A 21,678-nucleotide genomic window follows, 5' to 3' on the forward strand; every position below is an offset into this window, starting at 1 on the left:
GGTCTCTAGCTTGAGTGGTAGGCAGATTTGTGGGAAGAGTACTGTTGGAGGTGTTCTCCGGAGAGATGAGTAGGATTTCAGTCTTAGAGGAGTTTAAGATGAGATGTAGACTGTTGAGTAGTTGTTTGATTTTTTTGTGGCATGATTCCCAGTAGTCAAGAGTGTTAGAGTATGTGTCTTTGATAGGGATGATGATTTGAATGTCATCTGCGTATAGGAAAAACTTTAGATTGAGGTCGGTGAGAAGTTGGCAGAGAGGAAGAAGGTAAATATTGAAAAGAGTCGGAGATAAAGACGAACCTTGTGGGACTCCTAAGGTAGAGTTAAATCTAGAGGATTCCTTATTTTGGAGTTTAACTTTGTAACCTCTATTGTTGAGAAAGGTTTTAAACCAGGAAAGGACGGTGCCGCTGATTCCTATGGATGACAACTGGTTTAGGAGGATGGCGTGGTTGACCGTGTCGAACGCTGCGGAAAGGTCTAGCAAGATCAGCAGGTATGAATTTCCTTTGTCAAGGCCCAGTAAGATATGGTCTGTCAAAGAGATAAGGAGGGATTCTGTGCCTCGATTTTTTCGGAATCCGTGTTGTGGGGCGAAGAGGAGATTGTTGTCTTCGATGTAGTTTGAGAGTTGAGTGTTGACTAGTTTTTCCATGATCTTGGCGATGAATGGAAGGTTAGCTATGGGGCGGAAATTGTTGGGGTCTTTCGGATCAAGGTTAGGCTTCTTTAGGAGGGGTGAGATTGAAGCCATTTTGAGATCATCTGGGAAGGATCCTTGGGCTAGAGAGCAGTTGATGATGTTAGTCAATGATGTGGTTATTGTGTCTGGAATAGATAGAAGAAGTTTGGTAGGGATGTGGTCTGCAGGATGAGACGAAGGTTTCATTCTTCTCAAGATGGATTGTATCTCGGTGGAAGAGACGGGTTCAAAAGTGTTTAGGCTGGAGATTTTGAAGGTCGAATGTTGACATGTTGGAAGGGCCTCAGCAGTATTGGAAGGCAGTTGAGTTAAAAGATTGTTGATTTTATCTTGGAAAAACTGAGCGAGTTCATCAGCTTTAGACTGTGCCATGTCGCCGGGGATTTCTCGCGGTATGGTTTGAGTGAGGCTGGAGACATAAGCGAAAAGAGCTTTTGCATCAAAGACCAGGTTGTGAATCTTAGATGCAAAATAATCTTTTTTTGATTTTGAGGTGAGGGCTTTGTACTGATATAGAGTGGATTTGTATGAAGAAATGGTAATGTCACAAGGGGTTTTACGCCAAGTCACTTCTTTCTTTCTTAAGCTTTGTTTTAGTTTTCTAAGTTCTTTGGTGAACCATGGTTGTCTGTTGGAGGCATTGGTGTGAGCTTTTTTTGTAGTTGAAGGGCAGAGCTTGTTAGCTATATTTTCTGTTATGTTGTTCCATGAACGAATGGCAGTGTTCGGGTCGGTGAGATCTAATAGAGGGAGCTGTGAATCCAACTGGTTGTTAAGGTCTTCTGGGGAGCATCGCCTCCTGTATTGAAATGAGGGTGAGGGGATATTAGCAGTATTGGTTTCTTTCAGAGCGAAAGAGGTGGAGATGAGAGTGTGGTCCGACCATGGAACCTTTTTATTATTCAAATTGGATGTATTCGTAATGCCTTTGTTGATGAAAATCAAGTCCAGGGTGTGACCCGCTTTGTGTGTGGGTTCATTGACTAATTGTTGGAAACCCATTGCTGACAGGGCTGTGAGGAGGGATACGCAACTGTTAGATGGTGAAGGATTGTCTATGTGCAGATTGAAATCTCCTAAGATGATTGCTGGGGAATCCAGGTTGATGAGAGTGGTGGTGATTTCAAGGATGGGGGAGACATCGGATTCTAGGAGCCCTGGGGGGGCGTAGACAAGAAGGATTTGAAGATGTTGTGATGTGAAGAAACCAACTTCCAATTTTGAGTTAGAACTGAATGGGTGTTGGGTAAAGTTAAGGCTTTTTTTGGTAGCCAAAAGGATTCCACCTCCTCTTTTTTTCAGTCTTGGGAGTGAAAAGAAGTCATAGGTCTGTGTAGGGAGTTGATTTATTAGAGCTGTGTCTGAGGGCTTGAGCCATGTTTCAGTTACTGCGCAAATATCTGGATTGGCGTCGGTGAGGTAATCATTGAAAATTAAGGTTTTTTTTGTTAGGGATTGTGCATTGAAAAGTGAGAGTGAAAAGAGGGTGAGGCCTAAAAGCTGGGTGGTAGGTGCAGTCAGAATAGGGGTGAGTGCCTTTAAGTTGTAGTGAAGGGCTTGTCTTGCAGATGGTCTTTTAGGTAGGAGGTGGTGTTGCAAAATTGGGATTGGAAGAGCTGGAGACATTTTGGAAGGTTAACTGGTTGGAAGGTTGTCGGAGGAACGCTGGATGGTTGCTTGCAGGATGATGGTTGTTGCAGGATGATTGTTGCAGGATGTTGCAGGATGGTTGTTGCAGGATGGTTGTTGCAGGATGGTTGTTGCAGGATGATGGTTGTTGCAGGATGAGCGCTGGGTGGTTGTTGCAGGATGAGCGCTGGGTGGTTGTTGCAGGATGAGCGCTGGGTGGTTGTTGCAGGATGAGCGCTGGGTGGTTGTTGCAGGATGAGCGCTGGGTGGTTGTTGCAGGATGAGCGCTGGAGGTTGTTGCAGGATGAGCGCTGGGTGGTTGTTGCAGGATGAGCGCTGGGTGGTTGTTGCAGGATGAGCGCTGGGTGGTTGTTGCAGGATGAGCGCTAGATGGAAGTTGCAGGGTGAACGCTGGGTTAGCACTGTCATGGGACCGATGGGGTAAAGCTCAGGGAGAGCGAGGGGCGAACCGAAGGGGCGAAACAAAGGGGCAGGCCCCTTTGTTGCGCTCCTTCGTGCGCGCGACGCCCGGCGCGCGACGCCAAGGAGAGCAGCGATTTAAATAGCCCGCCGGTCGCGCCTCTGACGTCACCGCCGCGACGTTTTCGTGGGCGGTTCGGGGCGAAGGCTCGCGTCTCGGCTCGGGGCCTACTGGGTGCGAGGGCTCGTGGTCCGAGGCCGGGTCGACGCGCCGGATCTTGGCTCCGCTCGTGGCCGGCTGGAGGAGGAGAATCGCGGCCTCACCGGTAGGAGAGTGCTGGATAGACAGGCCGGCTATCGGCGAGGGAGCCCGATCGGGGAGAGCGGAACAGGAGGCCTTACCCCGACGGGCTTCAGCGCCGATCGCGCAGGCCAAGTTCACCGCTGGAGCCCCCTTCTCACCAGAGTTCTCACCAAGTTCACCGCTGGAGCCCCCTTCTCACCAGAGAGCTGCCGCCACTATCACCATCACTTTGGTGAATGTATGAGGAACTGAAAGGAAGGGCTTGAAACTGAAAATGTTCCCTCAGGACCATGAATTGTAGAAAACACTGGTGGCTCTGGCCTGATGGCTATATGCAGATATGCCTCTGTCAAGTCAAGAGACACCAGGAACTCTCCCTTGCGTCCTGCCGCTGTTTTAATGCAGAAACATGGAGCCTTGAGGGCCGCATTTACCTTTTTTAAATACAAAATCGGCCTGAACGTTCCTTCATTTTTTGGTATCAAGAAATACATGGAATACCTGTCTGTCTCCCAAACCACCAAACTCTTGGTGTGGAGAGCGCAAAGGGAAAAGGATATAAACCTCTCATATTGACTGAGCAAATTCTAATGCGTAGCATCTTTTATCCCACATAGAACCCACTGGTCCACAGTAATTTTGGTCCATTCCTCGTAAGAGTTAAACTCCCTCTGATGGCCGGAACTGAAGAATGGACCGGCCTCGCCTCATTGTTACCCCCAGTTCCTTGACCAGGGTTGTCTCGGGATGTCTTGTGTCCACCCCGAAAAGACTGTCCCCAGGACTGTGCTCTACCTGAGCCCTGCCTCTGAGGCCCCGAAGAGCCTTTATTCTGTGGGAAGAAACTTTTTACTCTTTGGCATGACCTCCGGCAGCTTATGCCCTTTGGACTCCCTCAGATGCTTCACTATCTGTTCCAAGTTCTCTCCAAACAAGAGTTGGCCCTTGGGGTCCCAGCTGAGATTTGAGCCATACATTAGCCGACCAGTTTCACAACCAAAGCAGGCACCTAGCTGACACCACAGACATCATAATCCGGGAAGACGTTCTAATGAGGTCATATAAGGCGTGCGCCACATATGTCACTGTCCCTTCCAAATGCTCACCTTGTTTTGCTGCAGCTGCCAATGTAGGCTCCTTCACCTGCAAATACCGGAGCCAGCGCAGGCATCCTCTTTGCATAGAACAGCTGAAAACTGCAGCCCTTATACCCAGGGCCAAGACATCAAATATCTTCTTGAGGTGGACCGCCAATTTCAGCTCCTGCACATCTTTTAATGTGGCAGAACCTGCTACCGGAATGGTGCTCTTCTTGGTTACAGCTGACAATGAAGCATCAAAAGCTCCAGCGTCTCCTCTGGTAATGGATACAGCTTCGCCATTGCTCCGCCCACTTTCACGCCAGTCTTAGGGGTGTCCCCACTCCCTAACCACCAATTTCTTCACTGACATATGAAAGGGAAAAGCTTACACTGGGCCCCTCAGTCTGTCCATTACGAGGTCCACCTCTTCCTGGTCAGACTGCTCCTGTAGAACCTTGATTCCAGGCTCCTTAAAGACGTGCAGAATCAAGGGCCACAACTCTTCCTTGCGAAATAGACGCACCACCTTAGAAGTCATCCCCTTCGGCCACCGGAACCTCCTCTGGTCTATCATCTGGCTCTGACCAGTCTTGTGCTCCTAGGGAATCCTCTTCAGGAACATCAGAGTTCTCTGATTCATCAGTCTCCCTCCTGAGACTATTTGGCCAAGGAGACAGACCCAGAATCCTTCGAATAGTTGTGGTTCGCTTTTTTTCTTGTAAGCCTGGGTCTCTTTTCAAGCCGTGAACCATTGGTGGACCGAGGGTTGATATCCCCTGCTGCTTTCGTAGCCAAACATGCCCTGTGCATAAGAAGCACAAAATCCACAGAAAACACTTGCAAATCATCTAAATCCTCTTCTAGAGGGTCTTCCTCAGTTCCAGAGGCTCCCTGCCCCTCTACAGGGCTGGGAACTGCCAGTGATAATGGAGATGGGGATTCCTTGCTTAGCCAGAGCATTGACAATGCAGAACTGCCAGCACAAATCAACGATGTCTCACGAAGGATGACAGAAATAGACCACCAGATGTACTCCCCCATGGAATCAAGGACCGAGCTTCCATCAAGGGCCACCAACCCCCTGCAACCGGGAGGGGGGGGGGGTGGCCCCACCAGGACCTAACAACCCCTTGAGAGGAAAACCTAACCTTTCTTTTTTTTTTTTTTTGCAAATTCTCCAGACTGCAGGTTTTGCACCATCTCCCATCTGCTGGAGACAGAGAAATACTGAGGGACTGCAGGTGGCACCTCGGGTTACGTTCAGTGTCAGTGAAACTTTCTCTGTCTCCATCTGCTGGCAGGGAGGCAGAACCCAGGAGTCTGGACTGATCTGCGGTATGAGCAGGATCGCACAGTGCATGTGTCAGAACACATCTGTTAGAGCACAGAAGGATGCGGTGAATAATAGGGGCCGAGTATAAAATACTGATGTTTTTTATTAGCCTCCTGTCCGAAGGGAAGCAAGGCTTAGGAGATCGCTGGAAAAAGCCGCTGCAGACATTTGTTCCTCTTTTGCTTCAATCCCTTCCCTTCCCCCTGGATTATCTCCCTCACACGTGGGTGAACCTACGCCGGCAGTGACTCTGTGCACACAGGGACTGCAGCCTTCAACAGGAGAGAGTGGGGCTCACTCTCAGTGGGGTTTTATGTGCACAAGTTGCCTTTTGAAAGTGAACCGGCGGCCAGCGTGTGCACGTTACGAGCTGTGCCGGAGAGGCATCCCGGGGGGCAGAGTCACGACTCCCGTCCACATTTTCTCAGCTCAAACTGCGTGCGTGTAAGTTACTGCGCACAACGTCCGCTCTGCTGGGAGCAGGTGTAACTTTGTGCGTGTGTTAGGCCGGATGCGACGTACGTGCAGGCTTTACCCTCCTAATAACTTCTGGGTCTGGGAGGACAGGACGACGCGGACAGACTGTTTAGTTCCAGGGAAGCTTCCTATTTGTATTATACTTTGGGCGTCAGTTTTTCCTCACCTCCTGACGATTTTGGTTTTTCAGTACGAGGTATATCTGAGCCTGCAGGAAATCCCGGAGCACCTCCCCGAGGACAGGGTGCTGGGCTGGCTTCATCCCTCTCTGCTGCTCTCCGTGGACGTCCGGGCTTTCCGCTCAGCTGGAGCGGCTCCTGCCACGGCTGCTGTTCAGAGCCGAGGCGCTATGGGCTCCAGGGCACAGTTTGCCGGGCTCTTCTCTCGGCAGATCACAGCAGCCGCTCATGGACTTCCCCACACCCCCCTAATTCTGGGGCTGGCACTGCTGAGCCTCCCAGTCCAGGTCAGTCTGAGGCGCAGAAGCGGGAATGGACCTGGGAACCGACCCTCGCTTTTCTCCACTAGATTTGCTTGGAGGGAGTCGTGGGCCCCTGTGGTCACTCCATGACCAGCTCAAAGGCAGCCGGGTGTAGGACAGAAAGGGACGAACTGCACATGGAGTACCTGAAAAAGTTACTTTCTTTAGGAGCTGCATAGCACTATGTTTTAGTGCCGCACATCCTATTTAACTGGCTTTGAAGTGCTCCTTCTGCAGACTCCCATAGCGGGGAGCTGAGAGTTATCAAGAGATATCAAGCTGCAGACGCAGTCACCATTCAGCCAATTTATGGGGGCTGAGTCGTGGCTGTAATTTTTTCTCTGGTGCCGACTTCCATTTTCTACTCTGCTTCACTGATTTTGAATAAGGACTGAGCTGGACTTTAGGGGTCACCAGTATCTCAAATGGAATGACTGATGGACTTCTCCAAGTGTCGCCAGGCCAAAGGGAAAGCTGAACGCTTGAGGACTGGCCACCCGCCCCAAGACGAGCGGAGTGGCTGCTGACCGGCTGAGAAGACACGCTCCGGCCGCCGGCGCATTCTGCCCTCTCGCACGCTGGCCAGGCGCAGAGGTTGCAGCTTTCCTAGGCGCCCTGTACATCCCAGCATCCAGCAAAAGCAGCTGTTCTGGGGCCTCGTCCGCTGGAAGCCCTGGGAATGTGGGGGAGGCTCACTTCTTATCAGCTTTCTTTTTGTGAGCCGTCAAAATCAATTTTTTCAAGGTAACTCAGCCCTGAAGGGTTTTGCATTCCTTGGCATTCAGTGGTGGTGAGAGGGAAAGGAACCGAGCTGTCCTGGGACCGTGAATCTGAGCAGGGTCGGGTGGTCTTTATCTGCCATTGTGTTCTCCCCGTCCCTGTGGTGTGTGTGGGGGGGGGGGGGGATGGGGGGGAGGGCAGGCCGCAGGAAGTGATCACCCCCACCCCAAACCTGTCCATGCTTACAAACCTGATACAGTGAGCCTGGCCTCGGGACTGAACTTTACACTCGCCAGGTTTGTAGCTACGCAGCGGTAAAGTCCAGCGTCTTCTCCTCTCAGGCCTGTGATCTGCAGGACTCCAGTGGGGAGCAGGGTGTACCTAAAACACAGTAACACTGCATCAGTCTGCAAAACTTATTATCTGCCTCCCTAACATGCAAACTGCCCAAGGCGGCTTACAAAAGTAACATTGCACAATATTCATTAAATAAGGACCTCTCAGCCCACCCAGTTGGCTCTTCCTACTGGGCCAGTGCAGACCAACCTCTGTCTCCAATCTTCCCCCTCCCTCGCTCTTACCGCCACTCTTGGTGGTTGCCCCAGGAACACCTGCGCTCTGCCATGGTTTTAGCTGCTGCTGCACCTCTGCTGGAAGGTTTATTCCACTAACAAAATGGGTCCTTGGACAAGTCACTTTATCTCCCTGCGCCTCAGTTCTAATCCCAGCTCTGTCACTGACTCTCTGTCTGACCCTGGACAAGTCACTTTATCTCCCTGCGCCTCAGTTCTAATCCCAGCTCTGTCACCGACTCTGTGTCTGACCCTGGACAAGCCACTTTATCTCCCTGCGCCTCAGTTAACCCAACTATAACTGAGTGATTACATTAACATTTTTCCTCTAGTTACTCCACACCTAGCCCTGCATGCAGCCAGGCTGCCTCACTGGAAGATCAAGAAGAAAACTCTCCATGTGAAGCTAAGCTGTTCCAGCCTCTTAGGGTGACTGCATTACCATCCTTGTGTCACGCTGTGCTCGGTAGAAAGCTCGTACCTAACGTTGTCTGTGTCAACAGGAACTCGATTTCTCTCCCATGTTATTTCAGGCTCCGGGAGGCCATGAACCTGGCACTGGAACCTCGCCACACCTCCTTCTTCCATTACCGTGCTTTCAGGGAGCACATGGAAATCTGACATGGCTGCAGGGAAAGAGAAAGTGGAAACAGGTCAATGACAACCCTTCTTCAGAACTTGCAGATGAGCACAAAGGAGACCTGCCTTTTCCTCAGGCTGAGATCATGTGTGCACTATTAAAGGAGACCTGCCCTTTGATCAGGCTGAGATCATGTGTGCACTATTAAAGGAGACCTGCCCTTTCATCAGGCTGGAATCATCTTAATATAAAATATATATATATTTGCAGGCTACAATTGTTTGCTCCTTCCTCAGACTGGGATTGTGTGCTATTAAAGGAGAATTGCTCTTTCCACAAGCTGACATCATGTGCTCGCTATTAAAGGAGAACAGTTCCTTCCACAGACTGCAATCATATATGCACAATTAAAAGAAACCTGCTCCTTTCTCAGGCTGGGATACTATGCTATCAAAGAACTGCTCTTTCCACAGGCTGGGATCATAAGAACATAAGAACATGCCATACTGGGTCAGACCAAGGGTCCATCAAGCCCAGCATCCTGTTTCCAACAGTGGCCAATCCAGGCCATAAGAACCTGGCAAGTACCCAAAAACTAAGTCTATTCCATGTTACCATTGCTAGTAATAGCAGTGGCTATTTTCTAAGTCAACTTAATTAATAGCAGGTAATGGACTTCTCCTCCAAGAACCTATCCAATCCTTTTTTAAACACAGCTACACTAATTGCATTAACCACATCCTCTGGCAACAAATTCCAGAGTTTAATTGTGCGTTGAGTAAAAAAGAACTTTCTCCGATTAGTTTTAAATGTGCCCCATGCTAACTTCATGGAGTGCCCCCTAGTCTGTTATCTGAAAGAGTAAATAACAGATTCACATCTACCCGTTCTAGACCTCTCATGATTTTAAACATCTCTATCATATCCCCCCTCAGTCGTCTCTTCTCCAAGCTGAAAAGTTCTAACCTCTTCAGCCTTTCCTCATAGGGGAGCTGTTCCATTCCCTTTATCATTTTGGTTGCCCTTCTCTGTACCTTCTCCATCGCAATTATATCTTTTTTGAGATGCGGCGACCAGAATTGTACACAGTATTCAAGGTGCGGTCTCACCATGGAGCGATACAGAGGCATTATGACATTTTCCATTTTATTCACCATTCCCTTTCTAATAATTCCTAACATTTTATTTGCTATTTTGACTGCCGCAGCACACTAAGCCGATGATTTCAATGTATTATCCACTATGATGTCAAACAATCATATCCAAAAAGACCCAATATGTTACTTTTCATAGCAAGTTTTTATAATTTTTTTTTTTAGAAAAATGAAAACATTTTTAATAGTAAAGTTAAATTTCATAAAGACCACACATACAAATTGCTAATTACAATTCCAGCATATAGCAAATCTACCCATATGTATATCACCAAAAAAATACAAAAAATTAAACAGAAATAAAAAATAATAATCACAGAAACAGAAAACAAACTAAACATCTAAAAGACCAAAAATATGCTAGCATGCAATCCAACTTTCAATACATTTTTTAAAAATCCCTCAGCCAAACTCTGTTACAACGCTAATGTACACTATATTGTATGGAGCCCAGTATAACACAGATTCAGTATATGCTAGTGTATGGAATTCATTTTTCAATTTAACCATACCTACTATTTTTTAGAAGCAAAGAAATTGTTTAATCCTTCAGTAATGGCCTTATCTTCCCTAAGAGTCCCTTTAACCCCTTGATCATCCTGTGGTACCCTCTTAACCTTTGCAGCTGCACCTTTCAGTTGTTTTCTATTTTCCTCATTGTATCAAAGTTTCCCTTTTGAAAACTTAGTGTTAGAGCTGCAGATTTACATATTGTCTTTTAGTTCAAATTTGATCATGTTAGATCCACTGTTGCCAAGTGGCCCCCACCACCAAATCCTGCTTTCCACTATAAATTAGATTGTGTGCTATTAAAGGACAACTGCTCTTTCCTCAGGCTGAGATTACATAGAAACACAGAGTCCTCGGTCCTCCGCGGGAAACAGCAATCACGGAGAGCTGGTAGAGGAGTTAACAGCAGCTGTAGTAAGGGCCCTGGATGGCAGGCATTGCTCCCAATGCTACAGTAAGAAGAAGAATTAAACCTATAAACCAATTATACTGGAACTTTTTAATCAGGTGGCGGAAGGATACAAACCCCCTTCTTATGAAGAACCATTTACAAATTGCTTGGACTGACCCCAGTGCCTGCAGCTATTGGGGAGGGAAGATGCTGCAGGGAGCCATGCATTACTGTGGCATCTCCTTCTTCCACAGCCCCTGAGGGCGTGGGCTGCACATTTCTTACAAGGCTAGCACGGCCTGCAAGTAACTCTCGCGCTGCAGCTCCAACGGGTCCACAGCAAAGCAGGTATTTCCTCTGCCCTACGCTGGAATCTCCTCGCAATTCTGCCTCCTGCGCTGCGCTCTTAATGCCAGACCTCTGCCTTCTGCTGCAGGCTCAGGAAGTTTCGGCTCCGGGAAGCCTGCAACTGACAAAAATCAACCAAGTGCCAGCAAAATTCCTCAAAAGCAAAAACAACCGTAATGATGTCATTCATATGGAAAGACGCCGCGACGTTCATGCTCCCACCACCTACAACTCTCCCTCTCCTACCCCAAATATCAGCCAGTGCTGTGCCCAAATTCTGCCCGCTTATACTTTTCTGGGCCGATGGAAAGCTAGGGGCCAATATACCCTAAATAAAGCCTGCCAGCTTCTGCTGACTTTAAGGTAGGGTCTGTGTTCAGCTGCAATCCTGCCCATTAAATGTTAATGCATTTGGTCTACAAAAGAAAATTAATACATTCCTTTCCTGGACACCCTGCAACATTATTTATACTTAAAAAATGGAGAAGCTCTAAGCTGCCCCGGAGGTATAAACAGCAGCAGAATTAGCAGAAAATGATCAACTGGATATGTGGTGTGCAAGTTACAAATCAATCATCAGAGCTATAATAAAAGGGCCGACTGCCTTATGGGCGTGCCCGTCAGGAGTTATAAATCTCTCTCATTACTGGGACGAATCCATCGGCTTCTCCATCAACCGCGCCACGGACGAGCGAGAGAGAAAAGCCACAAAGCCCTCCTCCCCAGCAGCACCTGTGCCAAGCCGAAGGGGCTGCACAAACCTTGCTTGTTCCACCACTCAGAGTGCCACGTGAGGCAGGAATGAGGAAGCTGGGCGGGCCGGACAGCTCTCTCAGTCCTTATCTGCCAGCACATGCTGTGGTCACGGTCTGGACCCAGGTGAGAGGCTAAAACTGGAGCTAGGAAACCGTTCTACACACCCTTTATTAAAAGGTTATTCTCTCCTCCTAAGGACGTTAACATACACCCAGAGGGCCACGCTCAGAACCACAGTTTCTCCAAATAATACTATTTCATTCATTCCACAGTCTTCCAATAAAAACTGATCACTGCGGACAGCAATGCCCTGCACCTCTGCTGTACTGGTTCCCAAGCCCTTCCAGGCACCCGGGCGTCTGTGCTGCAGGGCTGCCGCTGTAAATACACAGTGACCTGGGGTAGAGGCATGACCTTGCCCGTGTAAAACCACCACACATTCTGTATGGAGAAGCATCGGAAAGGTCCTCGGCAGAACATTACAAAAAATGATTGAGGGGGAGGGGAATGGCCGCGAGGTCCTCTTCCATCACACGAAAAGCTTCCCTCTCAGATGACCGCCCTGTCAGCCCACATGGAGAAGTGAGTTGCCCTCCACTTGGAGTGCATCGGGCCCCTGACATGCGCCCAGCCGAGAGCACAGATTTACACACGGTTTGGACTTGCGTTTTGGACGCGCTAGACTGGCACCCGATGCAATAAAGAGGTTAGCGTGTCCAGAACATGCGCCCAAAGAAATGTGTACCCGATAGCGCCCGTCAGATGTAAAATCCACGTAGATAGAGGTTAGTAGTTATTACCCCAATGCAGGAAATCGCTGGGCGCCCAACGCACTTTTTAAAGTGGCAAATTCAACTCCATCCCCGCAGGTGGCATCAAGTTAATCTGCGAGTCAATGGAAAAAACACGGTCCCCTGTGGTGCCTTCTTCTTAGGATCATCGTGACCCTTACATTTTTACTGCTTGCGGTGTTGAACAATAAAGGGATTATTGGCTTGATTTAAAACAAAAACGTTTCTGGATGCACAATCTAGACGCCCACAGCAAGGGGCGCTTAGCTATGAGCGTCTTCAGCAAAATCGCCCTGAAGAAGCGATAAAAAACGCACGCTCGTATTGCGCGACCATCGCAATTGTGGGCGCCCGATGCATTTCAGCGCTAGGGACGCACAATTCTCCCCTGGCGCGTCATTTTTTTTTTTTGCACAGCCCCTCATTTAAATACCGCGTCGGGCACCCAGGGTATGCGGCTGCGTGCGCGTTAGGAAAAAAACGGGTGCTCAATACGAGTGCCCGTTTTCAAACAGACGTCTCATTGCATCGGCCTCGCAGCAAAACGAACCACCCCGCACCCTCTGGAAAAAAAAGTGGCAGAAGGGCAAGTTAAGGGCCCCACTGACCGTGTCGGGAGCGGTGCAGCTCTGAAGTGAGAAGATTCTCTCTCACGCCTCGAAGTTCCTGGTGCTGAACGCCAGGGCTGCTCTCTGACCCCCGCTTTGGGCTTTACTAGAAAGTCACCAAACCCGCAATCACAGGGAATACAACTTTAAACTGGAAAGCAATTGTCCGCTTTTAAAGGCAAAAAAAGCACTTTAGCTACAGCATAAACCCAGGGTGGGAGCCCAGCTCAGGGCCGGCTTCTCATACAGCATTCACGTCTGAACTCACCGGAGGTCAGCCTCCTCACTGACCAAGTACCTCGGCCAAGGTCTACTCTGCTGGTGAGGAACAGAGTCAGAAATGCAAGCTGGGGTCACTGAGACACAGCCGTCCCGTCTGCACGAGCGAACGGCAGCCCCAGAGGCCTAGTCGGGCAGAGAAAATGGCTTCTAATTAAATTCAGAAGACGTGGGCCCTGGCTGAGCCACGACATCAAAACACTGGGTTTGATTGTGTCTATAAGACACAGCGGCTTCACACGACTGCAGAACTGACTCTTAAGTGATGGTCCTGGCCAAAGTCGTGGCCTTGCCATTTGCCTTAATTGAAGGAGTGGGGTCTCCACAGCGATGCTGCAATAACCAGGGCCAGCGACTCGATCCTGGCTTAATGACACATTACCCTGCCTCGGCAACCTCCGTTACATCTGCCCCAGCCCAAGGAAGAGCGGCTTACTAGATTGGCTCCTGCGGGCTCTCAGTATCTGCAGCATGGCCACGGCTGGCCAACAGTGGCTATCAAAACCCAGCCCCTTCTCAATGCTCCCACGAGGAGCCAGGAAAAAACAGAGACCCAGGAAGAGTCAAGAAAGAGAAAGACAGAGAAGACAAAGAGCTCAGGGAGAAAAAACGACAGAGATGTAAGAGAAAGCCAAAGCCACAGAGAGCTCAGAGAGACACAAGAGAGACAGAGAAAAAGGAAGCAACAAAGAGAGAGAGAAGAAAGACACACAGAGCTCAGAGAGACGAGAAAGAGACAGAGAAATCAGAGAGACGCAAGAGAGAAAGAGAACTGAGAGACATGAGAGAGAAATCAGAGAGACGCAAGAGAGAAAGAGAACTGAGAGACATGAGAGAGAAATCAGAGAGACGCAAGAGAGAAAGAGAACTGAGAGACATGAGAGAGAAATCAGAGAGACGCAAGAGAGAAAGAGAACTGAGAGACATGAGAGAGAAATCAAAGAGACACAAGAGAGAAAGAGAGCTCAGAGAGACGCGAGAGAGAGAAATCAGAGAGACACGAGAGAGAGCGAGAGAAATCAGAGAGATGAACAGGACTGAAGGCAGGGCATGAGTGAAGGTGTCCAATACCCACAGCCAACCTTCATGCCCTGATTTTGTTAGAAAGTTGCAGGAGTGAGACAGAAGAACCTTAAAAACCCTCTTGCTAAAAACAATTACAAAATACTAATTATAAAGACATACAAATGATTTGGATCCCTCATTTAAATTCTTTTAATTAATTCCTAAGGAGAAACTACTTCAAACACCCCTATCGCAAGGGTCCTGGCAAACTGGCTGTGCTGATCTTCATCAGAGGCTCATGCAGGTATCACTGTGCTACATGAACACAGCACGAAGAGCTGAAAAGTGGATCTTCATCAGATCTCCATGCAGGCATCACACTGATACATGTAAAGCATGAATACAGAACAGAAAGCCAAACAGCGCATCCTCATCAGAGCCCCATGCAGGCTTCACACTGATACATGTAAAGCATGAATACAGCACAGACAGCTGAAGAGCAGATCTTCATCAGATCTCCATGCAGGCATCACACTGATACATGTAAAGCATGAACACAGCACAGAGAGCTGAAAAGTGGATCTTCATCAGATCTCCATGCAGGCATCACACTGATACCTGTAGAGCATGAATACAGCACAAACAGCTGAAGACCAGATCATCAGAGCCCTGTGTGGGGATCACACTGATCCATGTAAAGTATGAATAAAGCATGGACAGGAACAGAAAGCCAAACAGTGCATCCTCATCTGAGCCCCAATCAGGCGTCACACTGATACATGTAAAGTATGAATACAGCACAGACAACTGAAGAGCAGATCATCAGAGCCCCATGTGGGGATCACACTGATACATGCAAAGCAAGAATTCAGCACAGACAGCTGAAGAGTGGATTTTCATCAAAGCCCTATGCAGACAACACATCGATATGGGTAATGCAGGAAAAAATATATTATTGCAAAAAGAGGCCCAAGAATAAGGCGAACAGACAAAGCAACAGAACCAAAGAGAAGGGAAGTGATGCTTAGAGGAATTTCACTGGTACCTATTGCTTTACCAAGTTACGTTTTCCACTAAGGCCTTGAGGACACACAAATCACAAAATCTCAAGGAATTGAAAGCAGAATTACTGCTCTCCAAACCCCCACCCAGCCTGCCCTCTGCACACACAGAGCCAGTGCTCTCCAAACCCCCGGCCTGCCCTCTGTCTGCACACACTGACAGTCACTGCTCTCCAAAGCCCCAGCCTGCCCTCTGTCTGCACACACTGACAGTCTCTGCTCTCTAAAACCCCAGCCTGCCCTCTGTCTGCATTCACTGACAGTCTCTGCTCTCTAAAACCCCAGCCTGCCCTCTGTCTGCATTCACTGACAGTCACTGCTCTCCAAAGCCCCAGCCTGCCCTCTGTCTGCACACACTGACAGTCTCTGCTCTCCAAAACCCCAGCCTGCCCTCTGTCTGCACACACTGACAGTCTCTGCTCTCCAAAACCCCAGCCTGCCCTCTGTCTGCATTCACTGACAGTCACTGCTCTTTAAACCCCCAGCCTGCCCTCTGTCTGCATTCACTGACAGTCACTGCTCTTTAAACCCCCAGCCTGCCCTCTGTCTGCATTCACTGACAGTCACTGCTCTTTAAACCCGCAGCCTGCCCTCTGTCTGCATTCACTGACAGTCACTGCTCTCCAAAGCCCCAGCCTGCCCTCTGTCTGCATTCACTGACAGTCACTGCTCTTTAAACCCCCAGCCTGCCCTCTGTCTGCATTCACTGACAGTCACTGCTCTTTAAACCCGCAGCCTGCCCTCTGTCTGCATTCACTGACAGTCACTGCTCTTTAAACCCCCAGCCTGCCCTCTGTCTGCATTCACTGACAGTCACTGCTCTTTAAACCCCCAGCCTGCCCTCTGTCTGCATTCACTGACAGTCACTGCTCTCCAAAGCCCCAGCCTGCCCTCTGTCTGCATTCACTGACAGTCACTGCTCTTTAAACCCCCAGCCTGCCCTCTGTCTGCATTCACTGACAGTCACTGCTCTTTAAACCCCCAGCCTGCCCTCTGTCTGCATTCACTGACAGTCACTGCTCTTTAAACCCCCAGCCTGCCCTCTGTCTGCATTCACTGACAGTCACTGCTCTCCAAAGCCCCACCTGGCCCTGTTTGCACAGGCTGACAGTAGGTAAATGCTAGATCTGAGAGTTTTGGAACTGGAGTTTCGGAGGTCATCTGTTTACAAGAAATTCTTGCTCTGAGTTCCGGTGTGAAAAGCGATTCGGTTTATTATTTCCCTAACGAAGAAAAGGACTCTACTCCCTTTCCAGCTGCAATGTCGCTCCTTGATCTCCAGTCTTTCCTCTCACCTTCTACGAGGATGGCTCGTCTGTGCCGAGGCTGCCAGTCAGCTGCAAAATCTGCCGCTTGCCACATAGAAACATATATAGAAACATAGAAACATAGAAATGACGGCAGAAGAAGACCAAACGGCCCATCCAGTCTGCCCAGCAAGCCTCACACATTTTTTCTCATACTTATCTGTTTCTCTTAGCTCTTGGTTCTATTTCCCGTCCACCCCCACCATTAATGTAGAGAGCAGTGATGGAGCTGCATCCAAGTGAAATATCAAGCTTGATTAGTTAGGGGTAGTAGGGGAAGTAACCGCCGCAATAAGCAAGCTACACCCATGCTTATTTGTTTTACCTAGAATATGTTATACAGCCCTTATTGGTTGTTTTTCTTCTCCCCTGCCGTTGAAGCAGGGAGCTATGCTGGATATGCGAGGTTAAGCTCACCCTGGTGTGGCTCAGGGTGCAGGACGCTGGCTGCACTGCCAAGTTCTCACAATAACTTGTGTGCACCACGAAATAACACAGGCAGCACAAAGTCACAATTAGTGGGGGGGGGTTAGAGGGAAGTGATTGCAGAGGAAGGTGGGGGTGAAACAAGCACCTTCAGATAGGGGAAAGAGCGGTAGGAGGCCAGATGGGGGATGAGGGGATCATGGAGGAAGAGAAAAACGTTATCGGTGCAGCGTGCATTCCTGCAGGCCATCGGCTCTTTTTCCGCATTATCAGTGCAGTGTGCGCGCCTTCTCCAGTGCCACCGCTGTGAGCTGGGGTCAGTTCAGGCGTGCGTCGCACCTGCCTGGTGACTTCCGGTGACTTCTGGATGCGGCGCCACTGGCGGATAGAGCGCGATCTAAACCCAAATCCCATCTCACTCTAGTTAGGCTTTCTTACTATTGTGAAAGGTGAAATAAGTCTTTCACAACTGCAGAAAGGGGGGGTAGGGGAAGCCGAAATTCAGTTTGGAGAAAAGCAGCCCTTGAGCCAAGGGGGGAGGGCAGGCAGCGGGGAGCAGCGCTGGAGGAGGGCTGTCCGCCTCGGAGCACAGAGAGGGGCCAGGGATGAATGGGTCCCTCCAATTCAAGACCAGGCTGCAGGAGCCCCTCAGCTGTGGCTTAACACAATGCAGCTTGGGCCTAAGGCACGGGGCACCGCCAAATGCACGCGGGCTTCTGCTGTGGAAATTAAAAAATAAATAAATAAATTGCTGTTTATCTGCAAAATGAAGCAAAAAATATACACCCAGCGCCCAGGCTCATATACAAAGCATTGTGCTGTGAAAGGGTTTCCAGAGCAGGCCGTGCCGCGGGAGCTGGAAGGATCGACTCCGCTCTCAGTGTTTGTGAAGCCCTAACCTGCCTCAGCCCTCTGGAAATAATCCTCGGCACTTTGCTGGGCTAATGGTGCCGGCGCCGTTAAAGCACCGACGTGGAGGCCGGGCCTAATCCCTCCATTTGCCATGGAAACGGAGGAGAGCGCGCAGCTTAGGGGCCAGCAGAGAATTCTTTCATCTCTCCTCACAGAAGGCCCTTTAATTGGTGACTTAGATAAATTATGTTCTGAAATCCGTGGTCTTAGAGAGCTTGGGAAAAGCCAGGGTCGCGTGCACTGCTGTGTGCAGCGGGGGCGGCGCCATTTTCTTTTCTGCTCATCACCTCGCACAACGGGTCCGATTTAGGCACGTTCCCGGGGCGCCCAAAAACCCAGATCCCCCACCACCACCACCACCGCTGCTCCTCTCTGATTTCCAGGGATTCCCGGAATCTTAAATCTGGCCCTGAAGCAAAGTCGGGCTCCTTAAACAGGGGCGGCTCAGGGCAATCTGGCTGCCTGAGGACAGGAAGGAGACGGTGCCCCCTACCCCGTCCCCCCCAGGCACCAGCTGGCCGCCCTGTCCCGCTCCCAGGAACCCTCCTCCTGCTACTGCCGCCTTGGAGAGTGAGAGATGGGGAATGGTGGGGCTCTCTGTGCAATGCACTCTCTCTGGGCTGGGGGAAGGGTACTACAGCCTTCTGGCTCCCCCCCCCCACACACATTAAACATTATGCATTCATAAATATCTTTTACATGAAAAAGGACACTCAAAGCACAGATTTATCATAATGAATATAATAGTTACATGCACTGCTGTGGTGCCAATCAGAAAACCCTCCAAAAAAGAGACCTTTGAAACCCATATGGTGTTAAGCCTATTGTGAAGTGCGTTAGGTATGAGCTTTGTCCTCAGAAAGCCATGAGTAAACAATTACAAATGCAAAAAAGTAAATTTCTCACACCAAAACAGCACTAACCGCCAGCATTCAAACAGTAACAATCCCACCTATGAAAATACAAAATTGCAAATATTACACCAGGCCTAAAACACCAATACAGCTCGTATTAGGACAACAGAATAAGCCAGAGCTGCTATAGATCTTTACACAGAAACTACACGCTACTAGAGCACATCACCACACTCGCACATGCAGAACACACAAGACCCTCTTCAAATGCAGAATAAAGAGACCATAAAGTATGAGGAGAAACCACAGCAAGCCAGACTCTGTACACAATGCAACAATGAAAAAAAACAGAAACATCACCATTCCTCATGAAACAAACAATACAATCAAGAAATATAAAACATAATTCATAATAGTAAAAACACGCTAAGAAAAAGATTTCAAAACAGCTGACAAACAGAACATTCAATAATTAAACTCATATGAAAACTTTAAAAGTTCCCAAAAATCAAAACATTTCACAAAAGCAGACACGTCAAATAACAACAATAATTAAAATTAATAAGGATTGAAAAATCCCCCATTCTCTATACCTAGGAACTTTTGATTTCCAGTCATCCTGAGATTTTTGTGGATTAGTGGGGGAAGTGGGATGCACACAAACTGTCCTCTTTCAAATGCAAACACACAAACACGTTCATCCTCACACTCTCACATGATCTCCTCCCCCCTGCGGAACACGCAAGCTGCAGCAACCTCCACCTTCAACCCACGCAGCCGTCAGGAGTCCTCTCTGCTCTTTAGGCGTGGGCCAAATCTGTTCCTGCTCCTTCTGGCCAGTGTTTGCGCCTCCTCCTTCCCACCTGCACAGACTCTCCCTCTCACACACTTTCCCTTTTCCCATTCCTTCCCCTCACTCACAACCCTCTCCTTTCTCACTCCCCCCTCTCCATGGTTCATGTCTTCTTGCCCATGGGGTGGGAGTGGAGCAATCCCATGTGCAGCATCTTGGGCCTGGATGCAGGGCGATGAGACAGAAGCAGGGATGTTTTGGAGAGCACTTTTTGCCGCCACAAAAGTTTGCCACCTGAGGCAACCGCCTTACCCTACCTAATAATAGAACCGTCCCTGACCTTAAACCCCCCACGCTAATGCCTCTTCTTATTCAAAGAAACAGGATCACAGTTTGCCAGTGTGATGGGGGAAGGGGGGAGAGAAGCCAGCGATGTCGCAGAGCCCTCTCAATGGGGAGGAGCTTCCTGACATCACTGCTGGCCCAAGATGGCTGCTCCCAGCAGCAGCTGACTAAGTCCTCTCTGGGTTCAGTGAGCACATAACCCACCTGCATCTGAGCCTTACTGTTCAGCCCATGGGCACCGTCACCTGATGGGACAATCAGCCACAGTGAATTCTGCGCACAGAATTCCCTTTCAAGAGAGTTCAATCATGGGCAAGCCTGAAACACAAACATAACAACTGAAAAGGACCATACAGCCTGTCTGATCTTCCCATCCACATCAAGTGCTCAGGTCTACAATCCCTACCCCTCCCTCAGAGATCCAGCACCCCTTCTATAAAGAAATACTTCCTTAGCAGCACTATATAAGGAGGGCTCTCACACACGCACACCTCCCACCTTTATCTATCCACTACCTATAGACAGGGGCCCTTCAAATCTCAGCACGCCTTTGTGATGGGACTCTAAACTGTGTAAAAACTAAGGCTGGTATATGGGCAGGTGTTAGTGCTGTAGTGGAGGGTGAGGAGAAGGACAGTATTTCTATTATTTAGGGCAACTCACCACTTCAATGAGATGCATCAGAAAACATAAATTTTGGCAGGCTCATTAAAGTGTAGTCCAATCCCCAGGACATGGTACAAATGCGGCAGGAAAGAGTTAATCAGCCTGGGTGTGAACATGTGTGGCAGGCCCTGGAAGAGAAGTCCACCAAAGGCAGGGTACATCTGGTTTGCAAGCCAAACCTTGTGGGCTGCTGCCTCTCATTCACCCCTCTCCTACTAGTAGTAATGCCTTTCCAGGCTGCTCGCTGGCATGCATTCAAGGAAATTCAAGATGAATTACAACCAGTCTTCAGAAAATAGGCCAAATGGAGTTAAGTGGGGCCACATGATCGCCTACGTAGGCCGATCCTGATTCTATTTATTTGCCGGCAGAGGAATCCCGATGGCTGAAAATAGCATCTCGGTGGAAGTTTCCCCTTCCTGGTACTCGGCTGCTCTTGGCTGCTAGCCAGGCTATTAGGGCTGTGCAGGCAGAGTTCAGCCTCTTGGCATGCGTTTTAGCCATGCAGGCGGCGGAGTGCAGGATGCTTTCATCTTTTCTCCCTCAGCTCTAGCGAGCCCATTATTTACTGTACCGCACTGTCGTTAGCAAAACCTGTGCGTATACAACATACAATAAGAAGATTAAATCATTAAATGCAAACAGGGAACCAAGTCTAATGAACAGTTAAAATAACTTGGGTTCAATAAAAGAGAATATGAGGAATTTTATAATCATTCCTCGTTCCGTGCTTTCAGCGTCTTGCAGAACGTCAAACAGTTTTTCTGACTTGCACTGCGAGATGAAGCGTGTTGCGCACAGATTTGGTGCTGTACATGAGCTTCCAGCTAATCTGACCTGGTGCAGCAGTGAATTCTAGCAGAGATTTTAAAACTCCAGAGGTCTTATAAGGGAGCAGGCAATTTAGAAAGATAAGGAGGACAAGCAAAATAGAAAGCTCTATAAGCTAAAATGATAACATTTGAAACTTAATTCTGTAGCCTATAAAAGATAGAAATCACTGAGTGAAGCCTTTTTACTCCAAACAGCAGTCCAGCAGCAGCGTTTTGTACCAATTCTCCAGTAAAGCCCAGATATAAGGTGCTACAATAATCCAAGCAACTCAGTATTAACTAGTGAAGCAATGTCTTTTGGTCAAGATAAAATCTAATTTGCCACCCTATAACAGCCA

At 48.8% G+C, this 21,678-nt stretch overlaps 1 protein-coding gene across 1 annotated transcript in view; it reads right to left on the minus strand.

The window, feature by feature from the left end:
• IGDCC3 (immunoglobulin superfamily DCC subclass member 3) overlaps positions 1 to 21,678 on the minus strand; it is a 150,649-nt gene that overhangs the window by 50,352 nt on the left and 78,619 nt on the right. The window contains exons 3-4 of the mRNA XM_029575226.1: positions 8,203 to 8,347; positions 7,400 to 7,530 (exon numbers count right to left, since the gene is read on the minus strand). Of these exons, the coding sequence (XP_029431086.1) occupies positions 7,400 to 7,530; positions 8,203 to 8,347 (276 nt within the window). The remainder of the gene's footprint in view (positions 1 to 7,399; positions 7,531 to 8,202; positions 8,348 to 21,678) is intronic.

The sequence above is a fragment of the Rhinatrema bivittatum genome, chromosome 13 (assembly GCF_901001135.1).
Source record: "Rhinatrema bivittatum chromosome 13, aRhiBiv1.1, whole genome shotgun sequence".
NCBI lineage: Eukaryota > Metazoa > Chordata > Amphibia > Gymnophiona > Rhinatrematidae > Rhinatrema > Rhinatrema bivittatum.